The sequence below is a fragment of the Oncorhynchus nerka genome, linkage group LG18 (assembly GCF_034236695.1).
Source record: "Oncorhynchus nerka isolate Pitt River linkage group LG18, Oner_Uvic_2.0, whole genome shotgun sequence".
Classification (NCBI taxonomy): Eukaryota; Metazoa; Chordata; class Actinopteri; order Salmoniformes; family Salmonidae; genus Oncorhynchus; species Oncorhynchus nerka.
Window position 1 is genome coordinate 45,273,423 of NC_088413.1, and position 24,812 is coordinate 45,298,234.

Below are 24,812 nucleotides of genomic sequence, written 5' to 3' on the forward strand. Positions count from 1 at the left end.
AAACTATCTTCACCCCTTGTTTTCTTTTACCTAGGCAAGTCAGTTAAGAACAAATTCTTATTTACAATGATGGCCTACCGGGGAACCGTGGGTTAACTGCCTTGTTCAGGGGCAGAACGACAGATTTTTACCTTGTCAGCTCGGGGATTTGATCCAGAATCCTTTCGGTTACTGGCCCAACGCTCTAACCAACGCTCTAACCACTAGGCTACCTGCCGCTCCTTATATATCCTTTCAGTGGCAAAATGGTGACTAGTTCCTCCTTTGTACTCATGTTGTCAATGAAAATGCATAACTGTGCCACATCTACCATATCTGTGGACTCGTCAAACTGGAGGGAATAACACTGGCAGTTGTTAATATCCTTCTTCAGTTGATCCTCGAGGTTCTCTGCTATTCACTCACATCTTCTTGTCACTGTATTTCTGGACAACTGAATGTCATTGATGGCAGCCATCATTTTAGTCTTATTCTTAAAATCCCCAAACAGCGAGTCTGCAGCCTCAATAAATGCTTCCTTGATCATCTCCCCATCTTGGAAGGACTTTTTATGCTTAGCAAGAACACGACTCACACGATAAGATGCTATGGTTGCCGCCTTCCCTTTGGCCACGCCTTGTGAAAATTGACTCCTGCGCTGCCCTTTGGTCACGCCTTGTGAAAATTGACTGCTGCGCTGCCCTTTGGTCACGCCTTGTGAAAATTGACTGCTGCGCTGCCCTTTGGTCACGCCTTGTGAAAATTGACTGCTGCGCTGCCCTTTGGTCACGCCTTGTGAAAATTGACTGCTGCGCTGCCCTTTGGTCACGCCTTGTGAAAATTGACTGCTGCGCTGCCCTTTGGTCACGCCTTGTGAAAATTGACTGCTGCGCTGCCCTTTGGTCACGCCGTGTGAAAATTGACTGCTGCGCTGCCCTTTGGTCACGCCGTGTGAAAATTGACTGCTGCGCTGCCAGTTGATTTTTTTGTTCTTGTACTTTTCTTCTTCGTAATTCAGTCTTTGCTGGAAAATCTCTTTCCTGGGCTTTGTGTGTGGTTTATAATGTCATTCTATGTTACCTTTCTTTGAGATAGCGATGCTATTATGGCAGATTTTATTTTACCTTTATTTGACCAGGCAAGTCAGTTAAGAACAAATTCTTTTTTCCAATTTTTCAACAGTCTAGGAACAGTGGGTTAACTGCCTGTTCAAGGTCAGAACAACATATTTGTACCTTGTCAGCTCGGGGGTTTGAACTTGCAACCTTCCGGTTACTAGTCCAACGCTCTAACCACTAGGCTACCCGGCACACATTTTGAGTTTGATTTGACAAAAAAGTAATCCTCCTCCCATTCCTTGTGGAAATTATAAATGTTCTGTTTTTTTGTATCCTTCCCTTCACTAATTATTGCTGCTGTTGACTACACAATTTAAGAACAACTTAAGAATGGATCTAGCTACAAAGTTAGCTAGCTAGCTACCTGCCTGGCAGGTAGCCAGTGACCTCGACTTGAAGTTGGCGGGCGGCATCTGACCGCGCCAACTAGTCAATAAGTGGGCAGGGACTGGTCATATTTTATGTAAATCACGTGACTTTTCAGACATTGCTGTGATTGGAGGACTGTCGAACGTTAAAACAGAAAGAGATTATAGGCATTGATTTGTGTGGCTGAATTTTAGTAGATGTATTATCATCTCACGATCAACTGGCAAGCACTCCGCGATTGACCAGTAGATCGCAATCGACTGGTTGGGCAACTCTGATCTAGAGGTTTTAGGGAGAAGGTGGGAGAGTGATGAAGTGAAGGAGAGAGACTGTTATTGAGAAAATAAGTTAGTTAAAAAGACAGTGTTCAACAGGAATCTGTGTGTGGCCTCACCTGGTGTCCACACTAGCTGCAGAATACTTTATACTGAAAAACATGCACAGACACACAAGGACAAACAATATAGTGTAGTTATATAAATAATGAAGTGTCTTACTATTCTCCATGGTTGGTCCTCTTGTTTATTCTTTGAAGGTGGAAGGAGCTGCAGTTATACACCTGAGACACAATCCATCAATCAGATTGATACACAAGTGTGTACAGTAGGTGTGGGTTATAGGGTGTCTAATTGTTTCAATATACAAAAATAAAAAATAGCGATAAAATTAATCACTTTACCTTTGATGATCTTCATATGGTTGCACTCACAAGACTCCCAGTTACCCAATAAATGTTTGTTTTGTTTGATAAAGTCCCTCATTATATCCAAAAACCTCTTGTTTTGTTCACACGTTTTGTTCAGTAATCCATTGGCTCAAAGGCTGTCACGAAAAATCCAAAAAGTATCAGTAAAGTTTGTAGAAACATGTCAAACGATGTTTATAATCAATCCTCAGGTTGTTTTTAGTCATAATAATCAATAATATTTCAACCGGACAATTGTTTTGTCAATATAAAAGATAAACAAGAAAGGCATGCTCTCGGTCGAGTGTAGAAAACAGGTCTGGGGACTTTCCACTATCCACTGACTCAGAGTGGTCTTACTCCCTCATTTTTCAGAATACAAGCCTGAAACAATTTCTAAAGACGGTTGACATCTAGTGGAAGCCGTAGGAAGTGCAATCTGAGTACTAAGTCATTGGATACTGTATAGGCAGCCAATGGAAAATTACAAACATAAAAATAATCCCACTTTCTGGATGGATTTTTCTCAGGTTTTCACCTGCCATATCAGTTCTGTTATACTCACAGACATTATTTGAACAGTTTTGGAAACTTTAGAATGTTTCCTATATGCATATCCTAGCTTCTGGAGGTGAAAATAGTGCCCCCTACCCTAGTGAGGTTTAATTGAAATGCATTCCAGGTGACGACCTCATGAAGCTGGTTGAGAGAATGCCAAGAGTGTGCAAAGCTGTCATCAAGGTAAAGGGTGGATACTTTGAAGAATCTCAAATATAAAATGATTCCATATGTTATTTCATAGTGTTGATGTCTTCACTATTATTCTACAATGTAGAAAATAGTAAAAAAATAAAGAAAAACCTTTGAATGAGTAGTTGTGACCAAACCTTTGACAGGTACTGTAGCTAAGTGTCAGGACCTGGTGTGAGAAACAGTCACTTAGCAAACTGAGCCACTAATAGTCGGCAGAACCCAGCAGTACTTGAGACAGTGTTTTAATAAAGTAAAAAGGAAAGTACTTCATGCAAAAATATAAATCCACAACGTCAAAAGTAATTCCAAGAGAAAAAGGTAATCCTCCAAGTGAAAAGGTAAATCCACAAGGTGGTAGGTACAGCAGGAAAAAAAGCCTCAAAAGATAATCAAAAATAAATAAACGAGAACAAAAACAAAGTACCACAAGACAGTCCTGGGGCTGGGTGCTAAACATTCAAACACAGAGCAAAGATCTGAGGAAAACTAAGGGTTTATACATTCAAGGGAAACGAGGCACAGGTGCAAATAATAACTGGAAACAAGGGAAAACAAAAGGGTCAAAAAAGCACAATGGGGGCATCTAGTGGCCAAAACCGGAAAAATCCTGGCCAAATCCTGACACTAAGTAAATGGAAGAATACTCTTACTCTTAAGAGCCTTTGGTTGTGCATAGAGTGTAGTCGTTTGTGTTGCCAGGGAACAGCATCCTCTTCGAAGAAGTAGGTCCTCGTGTCCATCCTCATGAAGTTATACAGAACACAGGTAGCCTTCACACGCCTGAATTCCCCAGAGGGAGTCCCAGATGGTCCTGGTCACCCCAACCTTGCAGTGCCCTACACAGTAACGGAAGGCAATCATTTTGAAGGAATCTCCAGTTACAAGGTATCTGTAGGAATATGGAAGACAATGTATTTATTAGACTTTTACATCACCAGGTCATTGTGGATTACTAAAGTATATTATCCCTTATAACGAATCATGATAACATTGGATTGATAGAGGCATGTGCACAGACATGTGCATGTGTAACATGTGACAATGGCAGGATCATGTCAAGGATAGCATCACACATGAATACATAAATAACACTTGAAGCTTGATGATGAGTTGATCATTTGAATCAGCTGTGCAGTGCTAAGGCAAAAACAAAACTGTGCACCTCTGAGTCCCCAGGACTGAGAACCACTGCTCTCCATTGGGACCTCTTCATCTGCAGACAGGCTTTCACAGCTCTCTGTGTCTGAGGACAGAAAACATCACAGGAAACAGACTTCATTATACTTAAATAATACAGCACTGAATATTATGTTACTTTTATCTCCATCCTCATTTCTATGTGCTGGAACTACACAAGTACCTGCCCTATACTCTCTCACTTTGACAGTTGGGGCTGCTATCCTTTCACCCTCCTCAATAGCTGTTAGATAGCTACCTAAAAATGCATTTAGAGTTAGTTTTTTACAATGATAACTACATCAAGAAAGCTAGCTAATATGAAGTTAGGTAGATGGTGACATTTAATTCACTTACTGTAGCTAACTATACTTCATGTAAAGTTGGCTAGATAGCTAGCGAGCTACGTTAGCAGCTCATTTGAGTTAGCCTGTAGCACTGTAATAAATGCATGAAATGGAGAAAGGATTAAACTATTCACCCATTTAATAACCAGAACTTCATACAAACTTGCTGTGCTGAATTCTTGACGCACAATCTAACGTGCTGCTGCTATATGCTGCCAGCACACCCACAAGCGAGCCACTCTGGGCGGCTGGAGCAGCAAGCTGCAATTTACCACGTACTAATGTACACGTACGGTTTGGCTATTGATTATAGGACTAATTAAGTTGGTTTCCTCTGTCCTCAATTTTCTTAGACAATTAGGTTAAGGCAAGGGCTGTTTCCTTGTCTCTGCTGCTGCCTCTGCCGCATTGTTCTCAATCCCAATATGCTGGTTAATTTTGCTATTATACACATAGCGACATAGGGAAAGGCACCAATTTTAGGGCACAGTGAAGATTATGTTTCAGAACCACGGACAGGGACCGTATCCAACGCGGGAGAAAGCACATTTGTTCTAAAATAATATTAGATGTATTAGTGTTGCACCATTATCTTTACATAATATAACCATATACAATTTCAGTATCACATTTCTTAGTGATGGACTGTGCCATCCCCGTGGCCTCTGCAATGGATTAGTCCACTGAGACAGGCGTGAATCAGACAGGTGTCTTGTGCACCGTGAAAAAATAAATTGCGACTCCTCGACTAAAGAAATTTCAGTCGACTAAATGGGGTCAGCCCTAATAAGTATTCACACCCCTGAGTCACTACTTTGTAGAAGCACCTTTCGCAGCGATGACAGCTGTGAGTCTTTCTTGGTAAGTCTCTAAGAGCTTTCCACACCTGGATTGTGCAACATTTTCCCATTATTCTTTTCAAAATTCTTCAAGCTCTGTCAAATTGGTTGGTGATTATTGTTAGACAACCATTTTCAGGTCTTGATTTTCAAGTAGATTTAAGTTAAAACTGTAACTCGACTTCTCAGGAACATTCACTGTCTTCTTGGTAAGCATCTCCAGTGTAGATTTGGCCTTGTGTTTTAAATTATTGTCCTGAAGAAATATGAATTAATCTCCCAGTGTGTGGTGGAAAGCAGACTGAACCAGGTTTTCCTCTAGGATTTTGCCTGCGCTTAGCTCCATTCGGTTTATTTTTTATCCTGAAAAACTTAACGATTACAAACACACCTATACCATGATGCAGCCACCATTATGCTTGAAAATATGGAGAGTGGTACTCAGTAATGTGTTGTATTGGATTTGACCCATTTACATTTACATTTAAGTCATTTAGCAGACGCTCTTATCCAGAGCGACTTACAAATTGGTGCGTTCACCTTAAGACATCCAGTGGAACAGCCACTTTACAATAGTGCATCTAAATCTTTTAAGGGGGTCTTGTAGCGGATGCGAGCTTCAACTGGAAGCCAGTGGAGAGAGCGGAGGAGCGGGGTGACGTGAGAGAACTTGGGAAGGTTGAACACCAGACGGGCTGCGGCGTTCTGGATGAGTTGTAGGGGTTTAATGGCACAGGCAGGGAGCCCAGCCAACAGCGAGTTGCAGTAATCCAGACGGGAGATGACAAGTGCCTGGATTAGGACCTGCGCTGCTTCCTGTGTGAGGCAGGGTCGTACTCTGCGGATGTTGTAGAGCATGAACCTACAAGAACGGGCCACCGCCTTGATGTTAGTTGAGAACGACAGGGTGTTGTCCAGGATCACGCCAAGGTTCTTAGCGCTCTGGGAGGAGGACACAATGGAGTTGTCAACCGTGATGGCGAGATCATGGAACGGGCAGTCCTTCCCCAGGAGGAAGAGCAGCTCCGTCTTGCCGAGGTTCAGCTTGAGGTGGTGATCCGTCATCCACACTGATATGTCTGCCAGACATGCAGAGATGCGATTCGCCACCTGGTCATCAGAAGGGGGAAAGGAGAAGATTAATTGTGTGTCGTCTGCATAGCAATGATAGGAGAGACCATGTGAGGTTATGACAGAGCCAAGTGACTTGGTGTATAGCGAGAATAGACCCAAACATAACACTTTGTGTTCAGGACATAAAGTTAATTACTTTGCCCGATTTTTTGCAGTATTACTTTACTGCCTTGTTGCAAACAGGATGCATGTTTTGGAATATTTGTATTCTTTACAGGCTTCCTTTTTTTCACTCTGTCAATTAGGTTAGTAATGTGGAGTAACAAAGCTAACATATGGAATTGTTTTAAGATGGTCATACCATGGTCATGCCATGAATTTTAAGGCCCCTTTAAGTATATACAGTTGAAGTCGGAAATGTACATACACTTAGTTTGGAGTCATTAAAACTCGTTTTTCAACCGCTCCACAAATTTCTTGTTAACAAACTATAGTTTTGGCAAGTCGGTTAGGATATCTACTTTTCGCACCAAAGTATGTTCATCTTTAGGAGACAGAGCGCATCTCCTTCTTGAGCGGTATGATGGCTGCGTGGTCCCATGGTGTTTATACTTGCGTACTATTGTTTGTACAGATGAACGTGGTACCTTCAGGTGTTTGGAAATGTGATATATATATATATATCTATATCACATTTATATATTACATTTACATAAGTATTCAGACCCTTTACTCAGTACTTTGAAGCACCTTTGGCAGCAATTACAGCCTCGAGTCTTCTTGGGTATGACGCTACGAACTTGGCACACCTGTATTTGGGGAGTTTCTCCCATTCTTATCTGCAGAACCTCTCAGGCTCTGTCAGGTTGGATGGGGAGCGCAGCTCTTTTCAGATCTCTCCAAAGCTGTTTGATCAGGTTCAAGTCCGGGCTCTGGCTGGGCCACTCAAGGACATTCAGAGACTTGTCCTGAAGCCACTCCTGCGATGTCTTGGCTGTGTGCTTAGGGTCATTGTACTGTTGGAAGGTGAACATTTGCCCAAGTATGAGACCCTGAGCGCTCTGGAGCAGGATTTCATCATGGATCTCTCTGTACTTTGCTCCGTTCATCTTTCCCTTGACCCTGACTAGTCTCCCAGTCCCTGCCGCTGAAAAACATCCCCACAGCATGATGCTGCCACCACCGTGCTTCACTGTAGGGATGGTTTCCTCCAGACGTGGCGCTTTGCATTCGGGCCAAAGAGTTCAATCTTTGTTTCATAAGACCAGAGAATCTTTTTTCTCATGGTTTGAGAGTCCTTTAGGTGCTCTTTGGCAAACTCCAAGTGGGCTGTCATGTGCCTTTTACTGAGGATCTGCGTGCCGGTTATGATTTTTATATGCACATTTTTGTGGAACGGTTTCATTTCCTTTATATCTCAAAATAGTATAATCAAAATTCTAAAAGTAACTTAAATTTGCCAACTTTGTAAAAAATAGCCTACATAAAGCCAAGAAATAAAAACATTGCCGGCTGCAGATAGAACATTTCCTGATTTAAAATAAATATCCTATAAATCACATTGGCTACGCATGGCTTGTCTGAAAGGAACTTGAAACATTCTATCAACTATTACCTTGGGTACAGTCTGAAGATTGTTCTAGAAAACTTGCAACATTGTATAACATTTACTGGGCCCTCAGTTTCCTGCTCCAATGAGCTCTAGACAGACATAGCTGTAGGCTATTTGCACAAGGGATAAGAAGTAATCAGGTAGGCTTAATATATGACGTTTCCACCGGATCAGAGCATGACATTTTTTTCCCCCTTCACGCTGAGATGTTATTGAAAGATTTTTCAAATAGGCTACATTGAGGAACTATTGTCATTTTCAATGGATGCTAAAACAGACTTTGTTTACTTTCTGTTTGAGGTGAAGAAAAAAATCACTTTGAGAATTTCCACACTGGTAGTGGGTATAGCCCATATTTCTATAGCCCATAGAAATGCATTGAATAACATATTCATAAATTGCAAAATACAGACTACATTTTTTTTGTGAGGATAAAAAAAAAAAAAGTGTTCTATGTCTAAGAAATATTTTTGTTATTTTGGACACATATTTAACCACTTAATTTGTTGCCAAAAAACTACCTCCATACTTCCATGAATTTTGTTACCTTAAGACGAGTCCCGTGACACTTGTGGGTCGTCTTTTCATCTTTCCATAGAGTGGTCATATCATTTTTTTGTAGGCCAAACCGTTCAGACGTGACAGATGTTTTTGTGAGTAGACCAAATCTTGGGCTGTTTCATAGTCTGACAACACCACTGTAGCTCAGCCACCTTCCACCGTAGATGCTGAAGGCCGACACAGGCGGATTGAGACGGATATCTCTAGCTTAAACTGACAGATTTTGATGGGGATTTTTTTTAATGTTACTTCGATTGATGCACTGGTGCGTCAATAAAGTCTTAAGGATTAAACTCTGTAATTGTTTTACATTCACCATTGTCCTCATGGTGAAGTCCCTGATCCCTATCTTTGCAGTAAATGGGTGTATTTATTCACCATCCAAAGTGTAATTTATAACTTCACCATGCTCAAAGAGATATTTAATGTGTGCTTTTTTAAATTTGTACCTATCTACAAATAAGTGCCCTTCTCTGCGAGGCATTGGAAAACCTACCTGTTCTTTGTGGTTGAATCTGTGTCTGAAATTCACTGCTTTACTAAGGGACCTTACATATAATTATATGTGTAGGGTACAGAGATCAGGTTGTCATTCAAAAATAATGCTTATAAAATATAACTTATAAATATAACTTATTATGTGACTTGTTGAGCACATTTTTACTCCTGAACTTATTTAGGCTTGCCATAACAAGGGGGTTGAATACTTAAGACATTTAAGCTTTTCATTTTTTTTATTCATTTGTAAAAAAAGGAAAAAATACATAATTCAGCTTTGACATTATGGGGTATTGTGTATAGGCCAGTGACGGAAAAAAGCTCAAATTGAATACATTTTTAATTCAGATTGGAACACAACAAAATGTGGAAAAAGTCAAGGGGTGTGTGTACTGTACTTTCTGAAGGCACTGTATATGGAAATTCCCTATTCTTATTGTGACACCTGGAGGACACATTTGGGTTTACTTGTAGTATGGTATGGGGTTATGGGTAAAGATGGCTCTCTAGTTAATTGGACCTTGTTAAGGTTTTTTTCCTCCTCTTCATCTGAAGAGGAGGTGTAGCAGGGATCAGACCAAAATGCAGCGTGGTTATTTCGATACATCTTTAATAAAGATAATAACGAACAATACAAACCACTAAATGTAACATGAAAAACCCAAAACAGCCCTATCTGGTGCAAACAAACACAGAGACAGAAACAATCACCCACAAAACCCAACACAAAACAGGCTACCTAAATATGGCTCCCAATCAGAGACAATGACTAACACCTGCCTCTGATTGAGAACCATATCAGGCCCAAACACAGAAACAGACAAACAAGACATCCAACATAGAATGCCCACTCAGATCACACCCTGACCAAACAAAACATAGAACATACAAAGCAAACTATGGTCAGGGTGTGACAGACCTGGTGATAATGTATGTAAGATGAGTTTTCATGGTATGTTTCTGTGTTTTGGTTGGTCAGGGTGTGAGCTGAGTGGGCATTCTATGTTACATGTCTAGTTTGTCTAGTTCTATGTTTGGCCTGATATGGTTCTCAATCAGAGGCAGGTGTTCGTCATTGTCTCTGATTGGGAACAATATTTAGGTAGCCTGTTTGGTGTTGGGTTTTGTGGGTGATTGTCCTTATGTCCTTGTTCTGTTGCTGTGTTACTTTGCACCAGTATTAGGCTGTTTCGGTTTTCGTGTTACGTTTATTTGTTTTTGTATTTGATCGTGTTTACTTTGTCTCATTAAACATGGATCGCAATAGCCACGCCGCATTTTGGTCTGACTCTCTTTCACATACAGAAAACCGTTACACATACAGTATAATTTACGTTGACAAGTACATTATATTTTGTTACAGTAGCTGGCTATTAATACAGAATTTCTTCACATTTGAAAAATGTATTTACTTACTTGAATAGGTTCTCCCAATAATGGGCCATCTTCAAGATATTTTCAATGGTAGCTGAGCATAGCCACGTGGACAGGATAAATGGAGGCAAGGAAAAAAGTGTTTGTCACCAGAGAGGTTTAGAACATGTTGTGCTGTTTGACTTGATCAGTGTAATCCACTTTCCGTTGTAATAAATGTACATCGCAGTCTGTCGGCCACACTTGATAACTTAAAAACTAGCATAGGTAACAGTTACCTGGTAATGCACATAACATAACAGCTCTCCTTCTACGGGTGTGTGGGGGGAGAGTTCTTGAAATGTAACATCCAATCATAATCTTGCCAGAGGACTATTCAAACCGTTTTTGCAATACAACATTCTCCAGACCTCCAAGGGAGGCGTGATTTTGGAGGTATGGCAACGCGAGACTAGGGTATACCTGACGTGAGCAAAGACTGGGGTGTTTTTCAGGATAAAAAGAAGCGGGATGGAGCTAAGCACAGGCAAAATCCTAGAGGGAAACCTGCTTCAGTCTGCTTTACCTCAGACTCTGGGAGTGGAATTCCCCTTTCAGCAGGACAATAACCTACAACACAAGGTCAAATCTACACTAGAGTTGCTTACCAAGAAGACTGTGAATGTTCCTGAGTGACAGTTTTGACTTACAGTACATCTGGTTGAAAATCTATGGCAAGACTTGAACATTTATGTTTAGCCATGATACCCAACACTTTGACAGAGCTTGAAGATTTTTGAAAATAATAATCTTCAAATATTGCACAATCTAGGTGTGCAAAGCTCTTAGGGACTTACCCAAGAAGACTCACGGCTGTAATCACTGCCAAAGGCGAATCTAACATGTATTGACTCAGGGGTGAATGCTTATCTAATCAAGGTATATTCGTGTTTTATTTTTCATACATTTTAGGATTTGTGTAGATTGTTGACAAAAAAAAGACAATTGACTACATTTTAAACCCACTTTGTAAGACAATAAAAAGTGAATAAATCCAAGGGGGGCTGAATACTTATGATTGGCACTGCACAGTATGTCTGAAGATTGAAGTTACTCTATGTGCGTAAATCTACATTTACAATGCCAATTTAATTCATTTAGCAGACACTGTTATCCAGAGAGACATACAGTCAGTGCATTCAGTGCATATCAGCGTCAGTCCAAGTAGACTTCTTCAAAATAGTGGAATCAGTGCCCGGAAGAAAAACAAAACAAGTGAGTGCAAGAAAGACAAGTATGTTAGGATTAGTCCCAGAGTGATGTAGACTTGTAAAACCAGATGAGTGGACTAGCCAATCAATTGCATCAACTGGTCGTCAAAATAGGAGGGAGAAGAGAGAATTCCTGTCATTCAGTGTCAACACAGATCATACAGAAGTCACTTTACCTCATCAAACGTCAGTAATCTCTTGCTGCCCATAGATTAGTAATGTATCTAAAATACATTATCGACATATGGAAAGAAGGTTCAAAAGCCACATGGGACATATATCTTTTTTTGGGAGATTTTAGTTAATGGGAAGAATGTCTGAAAACCTTGGCTTTGGAGCTTTATTTCCAAGCTTTCAAGTGAGTGCTCTTTCATTCTCTCGTTCTCTCAATTCAATTCTATTCAAAAGGCTTTATTGGCATGGGAAACATATGTTTACATTGCCAAAGCACGTGAAATAGATAATAAACAAAAGTGAAATAAACAAGCCTCTCTATCTCTCGCTCTTTCTCTCTGCCTCTCTCCCTCTGCTTATGTAAATTGTTTCCAGTGATCTAATATTCACAGAGGAGAGGGAGACCCAGATGACTGTGTTAGTGCTATATCTTCAAAGTGTAGACTCTGTTGGAGTCCTTTTCCCACCACCGACCCCTAGTGCTCTGGAGTTCTTGGTTCCGTCCTGAATGGCACCCTATACTTTATAAACTGCACTACTTTTGAATGGGCCCTAGTCAAAAGTAGTGCACTATATAGGTAATAGGGGGCTATTTAGGACGCAATCCTTTTCATATCCCTGGTTGGTGCTCGGTGCTCTCTACTTTCTCTTCTTTGATTTACTTAACTTTGGTCCTCCCTGCCCCCCTCTGCCCCCCTGGCGAGCATACACCATGGCTCTCAACCTCACTCGTTAGTTCCTCTACAGGGCTTTTTGGTCTTGCCAAAATATATCCCTCCCTGCTGTTTTGAGTTCTTAGAAAGTAGAACATCTCCAGTTTAGTTTTTGCCCCGTCCTTGCTTTCTTTTTCCCCTGTGTGAGGTAGTCAAGTGTCAAATGTCGGAGAGAAAACACACCAGAATGATGAACTGTTAAAAAGCAGCGGGTGGCTGCAGTGTTTTACGGATCACCTGCTGGGTGGCGGCGAACTGTGGCAGTTCAACATGTAGAATCGTCAGGAAATTGATGGATGATATTCTAGCAAGAGACGATAGCGTGCCCACCTGCTGCTTCTAATCGCTCTGGTGTGTTTTCCAAGTGTAGCATGTCATCTCTCTCCGTGTACTTTCAGAACTCGGGCATAGAGAAGGCATTTCTGTTTGACGTGGTCAGTAAGATCTACATCGCCACAGACAGCAGTCCGGTGGACATGCAGACCTACGAGCTGTGCTGCGACATGATCGATGTGGTCATAGACATCTCCTGCATCTACGGGTGAGTTGAAAGTTGCGTGGAGGTACTGTGCCGGCAAAAACCAACACATTTCTGTTGTATCCTGAGTATAATGGACCAACAAAGATGTTATTGTCTTGAGTCTCACAGTCACAATCAGACCTTCACAACAGGCAGGGCCCTTCAGTTCTAGCCCTGGGGACCCACAGGCTGTGCAGGGTTTTGTTCCAGCCCAGTTCTGGTAATAAAATTGTCATTTAGCAAACGCTTTGCCCTCAGAACAGAGTCTGTGTGAATCCTGTTCTTCATACTCACTGTGTCTCTGTTCAATTTCACTCCAGTTGACACACTAATTAGATCCTAATCTGAGTTCCCAGTCTGTTTTAGTAGATAGTTATTCTCTTTCACACACACACACACACACACACACACAAATGAAGAAATTATGAGTACAAGCACACCTTCATCTACGTTATTCCTCTCACGAATTGCTGCATTCGCAGTTGAAATTTATATTCTCTAAATCTAGCCTTTATTGATATTGGGGAAAATCAAAAAACATTTACTTTCACTTCAAAGTCGTTTAGCAGACATTCTTATCCAGAGTGACTGAAGGTTAGTGGATTAAATGAAGGCAGTTAAGACAACCACATCACAGTCATTGCAAGTAAAAAAACAAACACATATTTGCATTCTGAGTTTATTTACATAGAGAGTTCATATGGTAATGTAGGTGGTGCTAAACACGGAAGGCACACAAGTGTATCCTTTTAAGTTGAGCCTTTTAAGCACGGTGTGGTGCACTCAAGAGTTCTGCTTTGCTTTGCAAACACCTCTCTTATCTTTCCACCTGGCTGCCTGTCAGGGAGCTCTATTGCATCAAAACCTGACAAACACAGCAGGTGATCATCCGTTTTATGTCTCCTCAGTCTTCACCCTAGCCCTGAACACACCCACCCACGCGCGCACACACACACACACACACCTACCTCCTGTCCTGCCATGTCCTGGCCTCCTGTTCTGGCCATCAGGCTGATGGTAGAACCTTCCTCGTATCCATGAGAGGACGGTAGTAAACAAGCCAGCCGTGGTAAGCCATGTGGTAACGTTAGCTCCCTCTGGGTCCGTTGACCCAATATGAACCAGGTCTGATGTGCCTTCGTTGGGCTGCTGTGCCCTGGCAGGGAGGCTGCTGCTGGGGCTGGGGATATAGGCCGAGGCCTTACCCAGGGCACTGCAGCTGTGGGTTGGGATGGGATGGAGATATGCCACGCTGTGGTTTAGGAGGGCTGAGCTGGGGAAGGCTGTTGACTGTGTTTACGCTTCAGGGCACAACACTCTAGATGAGATGAGCTCTCACCGTATATAAGTCTGGGAGACTGCACAGACTTTGAGATATTTTCCAAGGGGGAACGTGTGTGTACAGTGACTTCAGAAAGTATTCACACCCCTTGACTTTTTCCACATTTTGTTGTGTTACAGCCTCAGTTATAAATTGTGTCACTGGTTTACACACAATACCCCATAATGTCAAAACAAAACAAAAAACAAATTAATTACAAATTTAAAACTGAAATGTTTTGAGTCAATAAGTATTCAACCCCTTTGTTATGGCAAGCCTAAATAAGTTCAGGAGTAAACATTTGCTTGTTAACAAGTCACATAATAAGTTGCATGGACTCTGTGTGCAATAATAGTGTTTAACAGGATTTTTGAATGACTACCTCACATCTGTACTCCATACATCCAATTGTATGTAAGGTCCCTTAGTCGAGCAGTGAATTTCAAACACTGATTCAACCACAAAGACCAGGGAGGTTTTCCAATGCCTGGCAAAGAAGGGGACCTATTGGTAGATGGGTAAAAATAAAAACAGCAAACATTGAATATCACTTTGGATGGTGTATCAATACATCCAATCACTACAAAGATACATGTGTACTTCCTAACTCACTTGCCCGGGGAGGAAGGAAACCACTCAGGGATTTCAACATGAGGCCAATGGTGACAGTTACAGAGATTAATGGCTGTGATAGGAGACTGAGGATGGATCAACATTGTATACTGAACAAAAATATAAATGCAACATGCAACAATTTAATTGATTTTACTGAGTTACAGTTCATATGAGGAAATCAGTCAATTGAAATCAATTCATTAGGCCCAAATCTATGGATTGAACATTACTGGGAATACAGATATGATGCGGTTGGTCATAGATACAATAAAAAAATATAGGCCTCACAATGGGCCTCAGGATCTCATCACCGTATTTTGTTTGCATTCAAATTGCCATCGATAAAATGCTCACTAACAGAGATGTAAACAAATGTTTGCACATAATATGAGAGAAATAAGCTTTTTGTGCGTGTGGAACATTTCAGGGATCTTTTATTTCAGCTCATGAAACATGGGACCAACGTTGCATTTATATTTTTGTTTAGTGTTGTTACTCCACAATACTAACCTAAATGACAGAGTGAAAACAAGGAAGCCTGTACAGAATAAAACATATTCCAAAACTTGCATCCTGTTTGCAATAAGGCACTAAAGTAAAACTGCAAAAAATGTAAAACTGCAAAAAACTTTGTCCTGAATACAAAGCATTATGTTTGGGGCAAATCAAACACAACACATCACTGACTACCACTCCTCATATTTTCAAGCATTGTAGTGGCTGCATCATGTTATGGGTATGCTTGTCATCGACAAGGACTAGTGGTTTTTGGGATAAAAATAAATAGAATGGAGCTAAGCACAGGCAAAATCCTAGAGGAAAACCTGGTTCAGTCTGCTTTCCAACAGACACTGGGAGACAAATTCACCTTTCAGCAGGGCAAAAACCTAAAATACAAGACCAAATATACTGGAGTTACTTGGGCTCCTGAGTGGCGGAGCGGTCTAAGGAACTGCATCTAAGTGCAAGAGGGGTCATTACAGTTTCTGGTTCAAATCCAGGCTGTATCACATCCGGCCGTGATTGGGAGTCCCATAGGGTGGCGGTTTGGCCGGTGTAGGCTGTCATTGTAAATGTGAATTTCTTGTTAACTGACTTGCCTAGTTACATTGAATTTAAATAAAACACTTACCAAGATGACATTGAATGTTCCTAAAGTTTTGACTTAAATCAGCTTGAAAATCTATGGCAAGACTTGAAAATGGCTGTCTAGCAATGATCAAGAACCAACTTGACAGAAATTTAAGAATTTAAAAAACAATAATGTACATATATTGTAAAATCCAGGTGTGAAAAGCTCACAGCTGTGCATGTATTGACTCAAGTGTGTGAATACTTATGTAAATGAAATATTTCTGTATTTCATTTTCAATACATTTTGAAACATTTCTAAAAACACTTTGTCCTTTTGAAAAATTGTTTTTTTAATCTATTTTTAATTCAGGCTGTAACGCAACAAAATGTCAAGGGGTATAATTTTTTTCTGAACGCACTATATTCTTGTATGTAGGTAATTGTGTGTGAGCGGCCAAGGCATGCAAATTGAGCTCCAATTTAGGTTTCATTGGACCAGTTGATTTTACTCTCCTCCAAATACTGGGATTACTCACATGACGTTTGAACATCATTATCATGGATTGCTTCCCAAATGGCACCCTATTACCTATATAAGTGTCTATACCTATATAGTGTATATACTATGTAGGGAAAGGGGTGTTATTTGGAATGCAGAACCATGACAAAACGGCTGGGCTATTAACATTATTTAGAGGTTTCAGCAATGTTTTTTTCCCACCTCATTTAGTTAATGACGCACTCCCCTGACCAACATATTGAATGTCTGCTTCTTTTCCTAGTAGTTACATTTGACATTTTTGTCATTTATCAGATGCTCTTATCCAGAGAGACTTACAGTCGGTGCATTCAACTAGTAAGGGAAAACAACCACATAGGCCCTTCTTTGAAAGGGTCTTTCTTGATTGAGGTTATCCTTTTTTTATTTTCACAAATTATGACTCCATGTGAAATCGTTCATGTTTTTTGCGTTGTTTTCCTCCCCAGTGAGAAACTATTCTTGGTTTGCAGACCTTATGTCAATGCATCCCCCAAAGCTCCTGAAAGCATGGGATTAGATTTGAGCTTTTATTCATTTTGATAATTACCATTTGATCCGGCATCTGTTACATAGCACAGCTTTTTATCGTATGTACTAGATGGTGTTGGCAGAGGGGACACAGGTACACATGTACTTTCTCATTTTAATGCATGGCGGGAATATACAGTAGATTATTTGTGTCCCTGTATTTAACTCCGGGAAAGCCAGTGTGAGGGTTTGTGCTCGGTATAATATGGATGTTTGCCGGTGTGTGGGAGAACACATATCTGTAGAGTTATGTAAGTACTCGCACTCAAACCATATAAATGGAAAAACCAAGGAGGCAAGATGCAAAAATATACTTCATTTAATGTATGCTCGAAATGATAACAAAAGGTGCTAATGCAAAGTGATTTTTTTTGTTTAGCACTTTGCACTAGCAACTTTAATTTTTTCAACCATGGATTAAATGACGTATATTTTTGTTTCTTGGCCTCCTTGGTTTTTCCTTTTCTTTGTTTGACGGCGAGTACCTACGTTATTCTACCTAATAGGCTATCAGCTCTGACTTATAACTGCTGCTGCCACAGTATGCCATTGACTTTCTCAGTGAATAAATCAAGATGGATGCCTTAACTGTTCTACTTGTTTTTAATTGATTGTTATCACTGATTATGCAGATGGTGGCTATTGTGAAGGTTTTACTGGCAATGATTTTGCTAATTGGTTGCACTTATTGTTAGTTTGCCATGGATAAGATCTGTTAAATGAGCTTAACGAGTTTAGCCATACATATGTTGCCTTCATTCCTAAAAATATTTATTTAAAAACAGTGTGGGGGGGCAAGAGTACATGGCCTTATTGCTTGTTGTTTTGTTAACAAAGAGAGAGATAAGACACCCTCACTCAAAACCATCATCATCTCTCCAAACTAACAAGAATAACCCAGTTTCAGAAGTTAGAGCACTTTTAAAGAGTAGCTCTTATTGTATGATTTTACATGATACTACAGAGTCTATGAGAATGAACAGTCCCTAAAGAGAACAGAGAAGAGAACTTGGGAAAAGGAATGGGAAATAGGCTTTATTTCGAACAGAATCCCCAAATAATTTCAAGGGTATTCAACTCTGACCCTGCGAGGTCCGGAGCCTGCTGGTTTTCTGTTCTACCTGTTGATTAATTGCACCCACCTGGTGTTCCAGGTCTAAGTTGCTCTCTGATTTAGAGGGAAAGAATGAAAAAAAGCAGTGGAACTAACTTCCAGTTCCAGAGTTGAATATGAGGGGTCTATTGAATATTCATTGAATTGAGCTTCTCCTTCAGTTGCTTGGCCGACAATGTAAAAGCACAAACAAAATACATTATTAAACCAACAACAGCAGGGTTTCCTTTATCTCTGTATTCATTTTAATCTCCGTACTGGTATTCTTAAGTTTAGAATGTGCATATCACCCTCCTTTTCTTCTTTGAATGAATTTTAGCCTACATCTCGCTATCTCAACCTTTTGTTCTCTTCTCGCTCCCACCCCCTCGTTCTCATCCCTCTCTACCAGGCTAACGTGGGCCGAAGCAGGCACACCCTATATCACTCACTCTTTCTTGGTTCTCGTCCCTCTCTCATCCCTGATTCTCTTCCCTCTCTCATCCCTCGCTCTCTTCCCTCTCTCATACCCTTGTTCGTATCCCTCTCTCTCCCAGGCTGACGGAGGAAGAGGCAGGTCAGCCCTATGATAAAGAGTCCATGGCCATCATCCACCTGAACAACACCACCGTCATGTACCTGAAGGAGGTCACCAAGTTCCTGGCTCTGGTCTGCTTCCTCCGAGAGGAGAGCTTTGAGAGGAAAGGTAACAGAGAGTTAGGGAGGAGAGCTTTGAGGGAAAAGGTGAGAGTTAGTTAGTGAGGAGAGCTTCGAGAGGAAAGGTGAGAGAGTTAGGGAAGAGAGCTTTGAGAAGAAAGGTGAAAGAGAGTTAGGGAATAGAGAGACTCGAGAGAAAAGGTGAGAGAGTTAGGGAGGAGAGCTTTGAGAAGAAAGGTGAGCGAGAGTCAGTCTCTATCCCAAATGGAACCCTATTCCCCTTAAAGTGCACTGCTTTTGACCAGGGCCCAACCTGGTCCAAGAAGAACCCCTAGCCTTATAGGAGAATGTGCTGTGACTTTATAGGGATGAATTCTAACTTTGGGTATTATGTGCTTGTACTAACACAAAGTTTTATGTTACATACCTAGTTTTTAGATGTGTCGTTGGCACTACAAAATATTTTCCAGGAAATGTCACACGTATCTCCTGTTAACACCAATGCATGATTTATTCAAAAATCAGACTTACATCAATGCATGATTTATGCCAAGGTCCGAGTTAGCAAAGCTACATGCGCATATTCAGATATCACGACGACCAGACATGACATGAATCCACAAGTGCAGTACTGAATACCTGCTGATACTAGACCACCTGCTACTCTAAACAGCATGCTTCCAAAGGCTAACGACTAACCAGGATTGAAATATTTATAATCCAACCACTGCTAGCGTGTTGTGTGATCTGTGATGAGCACAGTGATATGTGTTAATTGACAGATGGCATAACACAATTAATATGATGACAATGTAAAGCAACAAGCTGTATTGTCCAGAGACTAAATACAGTATCCCTTCTTACGCTCAATTAACAGATGAACACATAATAAGTAATTTATATAAATTGCAATGGAAAGCCCATTATTCCATAGACACTTCTCTCTCTTTCTCTCTCTCTCTCCTCTATCTCTCTCTCTCTCTCTCTCTCTCTCTCTCTCTCTCCTATCTCTTAAAGAGAAGAGTGTGGTTACCTTGGCACCGATGATCAAAGGCTCTCATCTTCCTTTTAACTTGTGAACTTGTCAATTCCTCCCGGCTTGTTAGATTGAGCCTTGGCTGTCTGCAGCAGCTAAGAGATTGGACGACAGATGACACACCACTTGTTATAATAGGCATTCATAAGAGTGTTCTCTTTGTACAGTACATGGGAAGGCATGGCACCCAAACTACGGGAACAGTCATTTTCAAGTTGTATTCATTAGACACAGCGAAGTCAGTGCAGGGTTGTGTATTTCCTGTTTTTATTGTGTGTATTTTTATTCAACAGTATGGTCTTTGACTTTTTTTTTAATGTGTTACGTTTGAACATTTCCATCGGCATTGATAAGTCTTTCCCCCTATCATATTTGTCAGCAGAACAAAAGCATGGAAGCTTCTTACATCTGGTAAACTGTTTGTCAACGAGTCACAAAATACCCTCTTTTCCCCAATATAACAATAGGCCAACAATGATAAGTTTACATTAACTACCTCATTATTATGTAGAATGTTAACTTTAGTGGTTTTTACAACAGGTCATATCATACAGGTGATATTATTCACGGTCGCATCATGCATTGTTTTCACCTGCGGTTTCAAGTACTTTTACCCTCCAAAACTTTGGAAGAATGGGGGTTAAAGTTGTCTTCAAAGCATGTATGAGCCCATAGCATCTGTATTCTATTCCCTTGAATTGTAAAATAATATTTCAGTCTTTATTAGCGTTTTGGCACTTTCAACTCTTTAGACAAATACCACTCAACAATGGTATATTTAGCTTGTCTTCAAATTCAGTGATATAAAATAAAAAATAAAAAATCTCATGTAAAGAGCATTGCTCCAAACTTGCATATTTGACTATCTAAATAATTAGAGATGGCTAGGCTTTGATAATTTGACAGATACATTAAACATGTATTACCTAACTTTAAGCTAACAAGCTAATGAGACAGAAGAGATTTAAGTACATCATTTTGTGTTTCTTGCAATTGCAATTATTATCTGATTCACAATGTAGGATATTTCCGCTCATAATTGATATTGTGAGAGCGAGATGAATTTGTCATTTTAACATTCTAATTGCTATGGTAACTCTGCTCGTCCTGTCTGACTACTGATCTCATCCTATCTTGTCTTTATCCCACAGGACTAATTGACTACAACTTTCACTGTTTTAAGAATGCTATTCAGGAGGTGTTTGATGTACGAGTGAAGGTGCAGAAAAACAGAAAGCTACTCAGCCAGAGGAGGTGGAGCAAACAGGCCTCAATTGAGTCCTCAGCAGCCACCACTGAACGCCGCCCCATTGGTGGCATCACATGTCAATCAACCATCAACATAAAATAAAGAGGAGGTGATATGTGAAGGGCTGTATGGCCCCAAACACACTCAGGTTGTACAACTGCTGTACAACACATTTGGCACAACGTTTGTGATACAACAGAGAGTTTTTTTTTAAACACAATAGTAAACATTTTTGTGCAAGTGCAGGTCTTCACGACTGTGCAACAATCACTAATGGTTGCATTTCAACCATACAAACCAGCAGATATAGGATCTTAATTTGATCACTCTCTTTTGTTGCTGAGAACATGATAATTCACATTTCCTGTTACAGAAAGATTACTTTCCTGCTGTAGCAAACTGCCTCAAATTAAGATCTTACATCTGTATAACTTGGGCCAGAAGTTTTTGTCTAATCATACAAGACCTGACCCGGAAATATATATATATATATATATATATATATATATATATATATATATATATATATAATTACCACATTTGTTACAGTTGACCTGTATGTTGAGTGTCAGCCCATAGTAGGGCATGCTGAAGTTGTATCATTTTTTTTTTTACAAGTAGGGCCTGTAATGTCATCTAATATTGTCACTAATAATAGTACATGGTCATAGTCAAAGTAATATGGATGGGCCTTTTGAATACTGTAGAAGTAGGATGGACACTGAAATCACCTTGGCTGCATCCCACATGGTACCCTATTCCTTTTATAGTGTGTAAGCCCCATAGGTCTCTGGTCAAATGTAGTTGACTATATAGGGAATTGGACGTCATTTGAGATGCAGCCATGATCTTTATGGAAGCAGCCCACCAAAGGAACAGATTGTAAGTACAGATGTTCATAAAGCTACCAGACCAGGTTCAAATACTATTTGAAATCATTTCAATCATTTCTGTGCTTGACTTACACTATTACAGTGAGGGAGTTTGCCCACTGACAAAGAAATTATCCGTCTATAGTTTTAATGGTAGGTTTATTTGAACAGTGAGAGACAGAATAACAACAACAAAATCCAGAAAAATGCATGTCAAAAATGTTATAAATGGATTTGCATTTTAATGAGAGAAATATGTATTTGAACCCTCTGCAAAACATGACTTAGTACTTGGTGGCAAAACCCTTGTTGGCAATCACAGAGGTCAGACGTTTCTTGTAGTTGGCCACCAGGTTTGCACACATCTCAGGAGGGATTTTGTCCCACTCCTCTTTGCAGATCTTCTCCAAGTCATTAAGGTTTCGAGGCTGATGTTTGGCAACTCAAACCTTCAGCTCCCTCCACAGATTTTCTATGGGATTAAGGTCTGGAGACTGGCTAGGCCACTCCAGGACCTTAATGTGCTTCTTCTTGAGCCACTCCTTTGTTGCCTTGGCCGTGTGTTTTGGGTCATTGTCATACCCATCCACGACCCATTTTCAACGCCCTGGCTGAGGGAAGGAGGTTCTCACCCAAGATTTGACGGTACATGGCCCCGTCCATCATCCCTTTGATGCGGTGAAGTTGTCCTGTCCCCTTAGCAGAAAAACACTCCCAAAGCATATTGTTTCCACCTCCATGTTTGACGGTGGGGATGGTGTTCTTGGGGTCATAGGCAGCATTCCTGCTCCTCCAAACACGGCAAGTTGAGTTGATGTCAAAGAGCTCCATTTTGGTCTCATCTGACCACAACACTTTCACCCAGTTGTCCTCTGAATCATTCAGATGCTCATTGGCAAACTTCAGACGGGCAAACTTCAGACATGTATATCTGCTTTCTTGAGCAGGGGTACCTTGCGGGCGCTGCAGGATTTCAGTCCTTCACGACGTAGTGTGTTACCAATTGTTTTCGTGGCGACTATGGTCCCAGCTGCCTTGAGATCATTGACAAGATCATCCCGTGTAGTTCTGGGCTGATTCCTCACCGTTCTCATAATCATTGCAACTCCACGAGGTGAGATCTTGTATGGAGCCCCAGGCCGAGGGAGATTTACAGTTCTTTTGTGTTTCTTCCATTAGCGAATAATCGCACCAACTGTTGTCACCTTCTCACCAAGCTGCTTGGCGATGGTCTTGTAGCCCATTCCAGCCTTGTGTAGGTCTACAATCTTGTCCCTGACATCCTTGGAGAGCTCTTTGGTCTTGGCCATAGTGGATAGTTTGGAATCTGATTGATTGATTGCTTCTGTGGACAGGTGTCTTTTATATAGGTAACAAACTGAGATTAGTAGCACTCCCTTTAAGAGTGTGTATCTACAAAGTATGTGGAAACCCCTTCAAATTAGTGGATTCAGCTATTTCAGCCACACCCATTTTTGTCAGGAGTATAAAATCAAGCACACTGCCATGCGATCTCTATAGACAAACATTGGCAGTAGATTGGCCTTACTGAAGCGCACATAGACTTTCAACGTGGCACCGTCATAGGATGCCACCTTTCCAACAAGTCAGTTCATCAAATTTCTGCCCAGCTAGAGTCTACCCCGGTTAACTGTAAGTGCTGTTATTGTGAAGTGGAAACGTCTAGGAGCAACAATGGCTCAGCTGCGAAGTGGTAGGCCACACAAGTTCACAGAACAGGACCGCCGAGTGCTGAAGCGCGTAGCGCGTAAAAGTAATCCGTCCTCAGTTGCAACACTCACTGCCGAGTTCCAAACTGCCTCTGGAAGCAACATCGGCACAAAAACTGTTCGTCCGGCGCTTCATGAAATGGGTTTCCATGGCCGAGCAGCCATAAACAAGCCTAAGATCACCATGCGCAATGCCAAGCGTCGGCTGGTGTGGTGTAAAACTCACCACCATTGGACTCTGGAGCAGTGGAAACGCATTCTCTGGAGTGATGAATCATGCTTCTCCGTCTGGCAGTCCGAAATACTAATTTGGGTTTGGCGGATGGCAGGCGAACACTACCTGTCCAAATACATATTGCCAACTGTAAAGTTTGGTGGAGGAGGAATAATGGGCTGGGGCTGTTTTTCATGGTTCAGGCTAGGCCCCTTAGTTCCAGAAATCTTACCGCTACAGCATGCAATTACATTCTAGACGATTCTGTGCTTCCAACTTGATTGCAACAGTTTGGGGAAGGTCCTTTCCTGTTTCAGTATGACAATGCCCCCATTCACAAATCGAGGTCCATACACAAATAGTTTGACAAGATCAGTTTGTAAGAAATTGACTGGCCTCCACAGAGCCCCGACCTCAACCCTATTGAACACCTTTGGGATGAATTGGAACACTGACTGCGAGCCAGGCATAATCACCCAACATTAGTGCCTGAGCTAACTAATGCTCTTGTGGCTGAATGGAAGCCCCCGCAGCAATGTTCCAACATCTATTGGAAAGCGTGGAAGAGTGGAGACTGTTATAGCAGCAAAGGGGGGACTAACTCCATATTAATGCCCATGAGTTTGGAATGAGATGTTCGACGAGCGGTTGTCCACATACTTTTTCCTGTTGCAATGGAACCAATAGAAAAGTTCAGTTGTGCAAACCCTGCCCACCTGGCACCATGCAGACTAAAGCAAACTCTCAAAGTATTTGAAAGATGTCAAATAGTATTTGAACTCAGGTCTGAAAGATAGAGAAGAGAAAGAAGAGTCTCAGAATGTCAGCTAACTGAATGTC

General features: G+C 41.0%; 1 protein-coding gene across 1 annotated transcript in view; it reads left to right on the top strand.

Annotated features, from left to right (window-relative positions):
* rragd (ras-related GTP binding D) overlaps positions 1-21,650 on the top strand; it is a 35,282-nt gene extending 13,632 nt beyond the window's left edge. Inside the window, exons 6-8 of the mRNA XM_029687687.2 lie at positions 12,921-13,063; positions 18,772-18,920; positions 21,059-21,650. Coding sequence (XP_029543547.1) covers positions 12,921-13,063; positions 18,772-18,920; positions 21,059-21,258 — 492 coding nt within the window. The 3' untranslated portion in view covers positions 21,259-21,650. The remainder of the gene's footprint in view (positions 1-12,920; positions 13,064-18,771; positions 18,921-21,058) is intronic.
* The last annotated feature ends 3,162 nt before the right edge of the window (positions 21,651-24,812 follow it).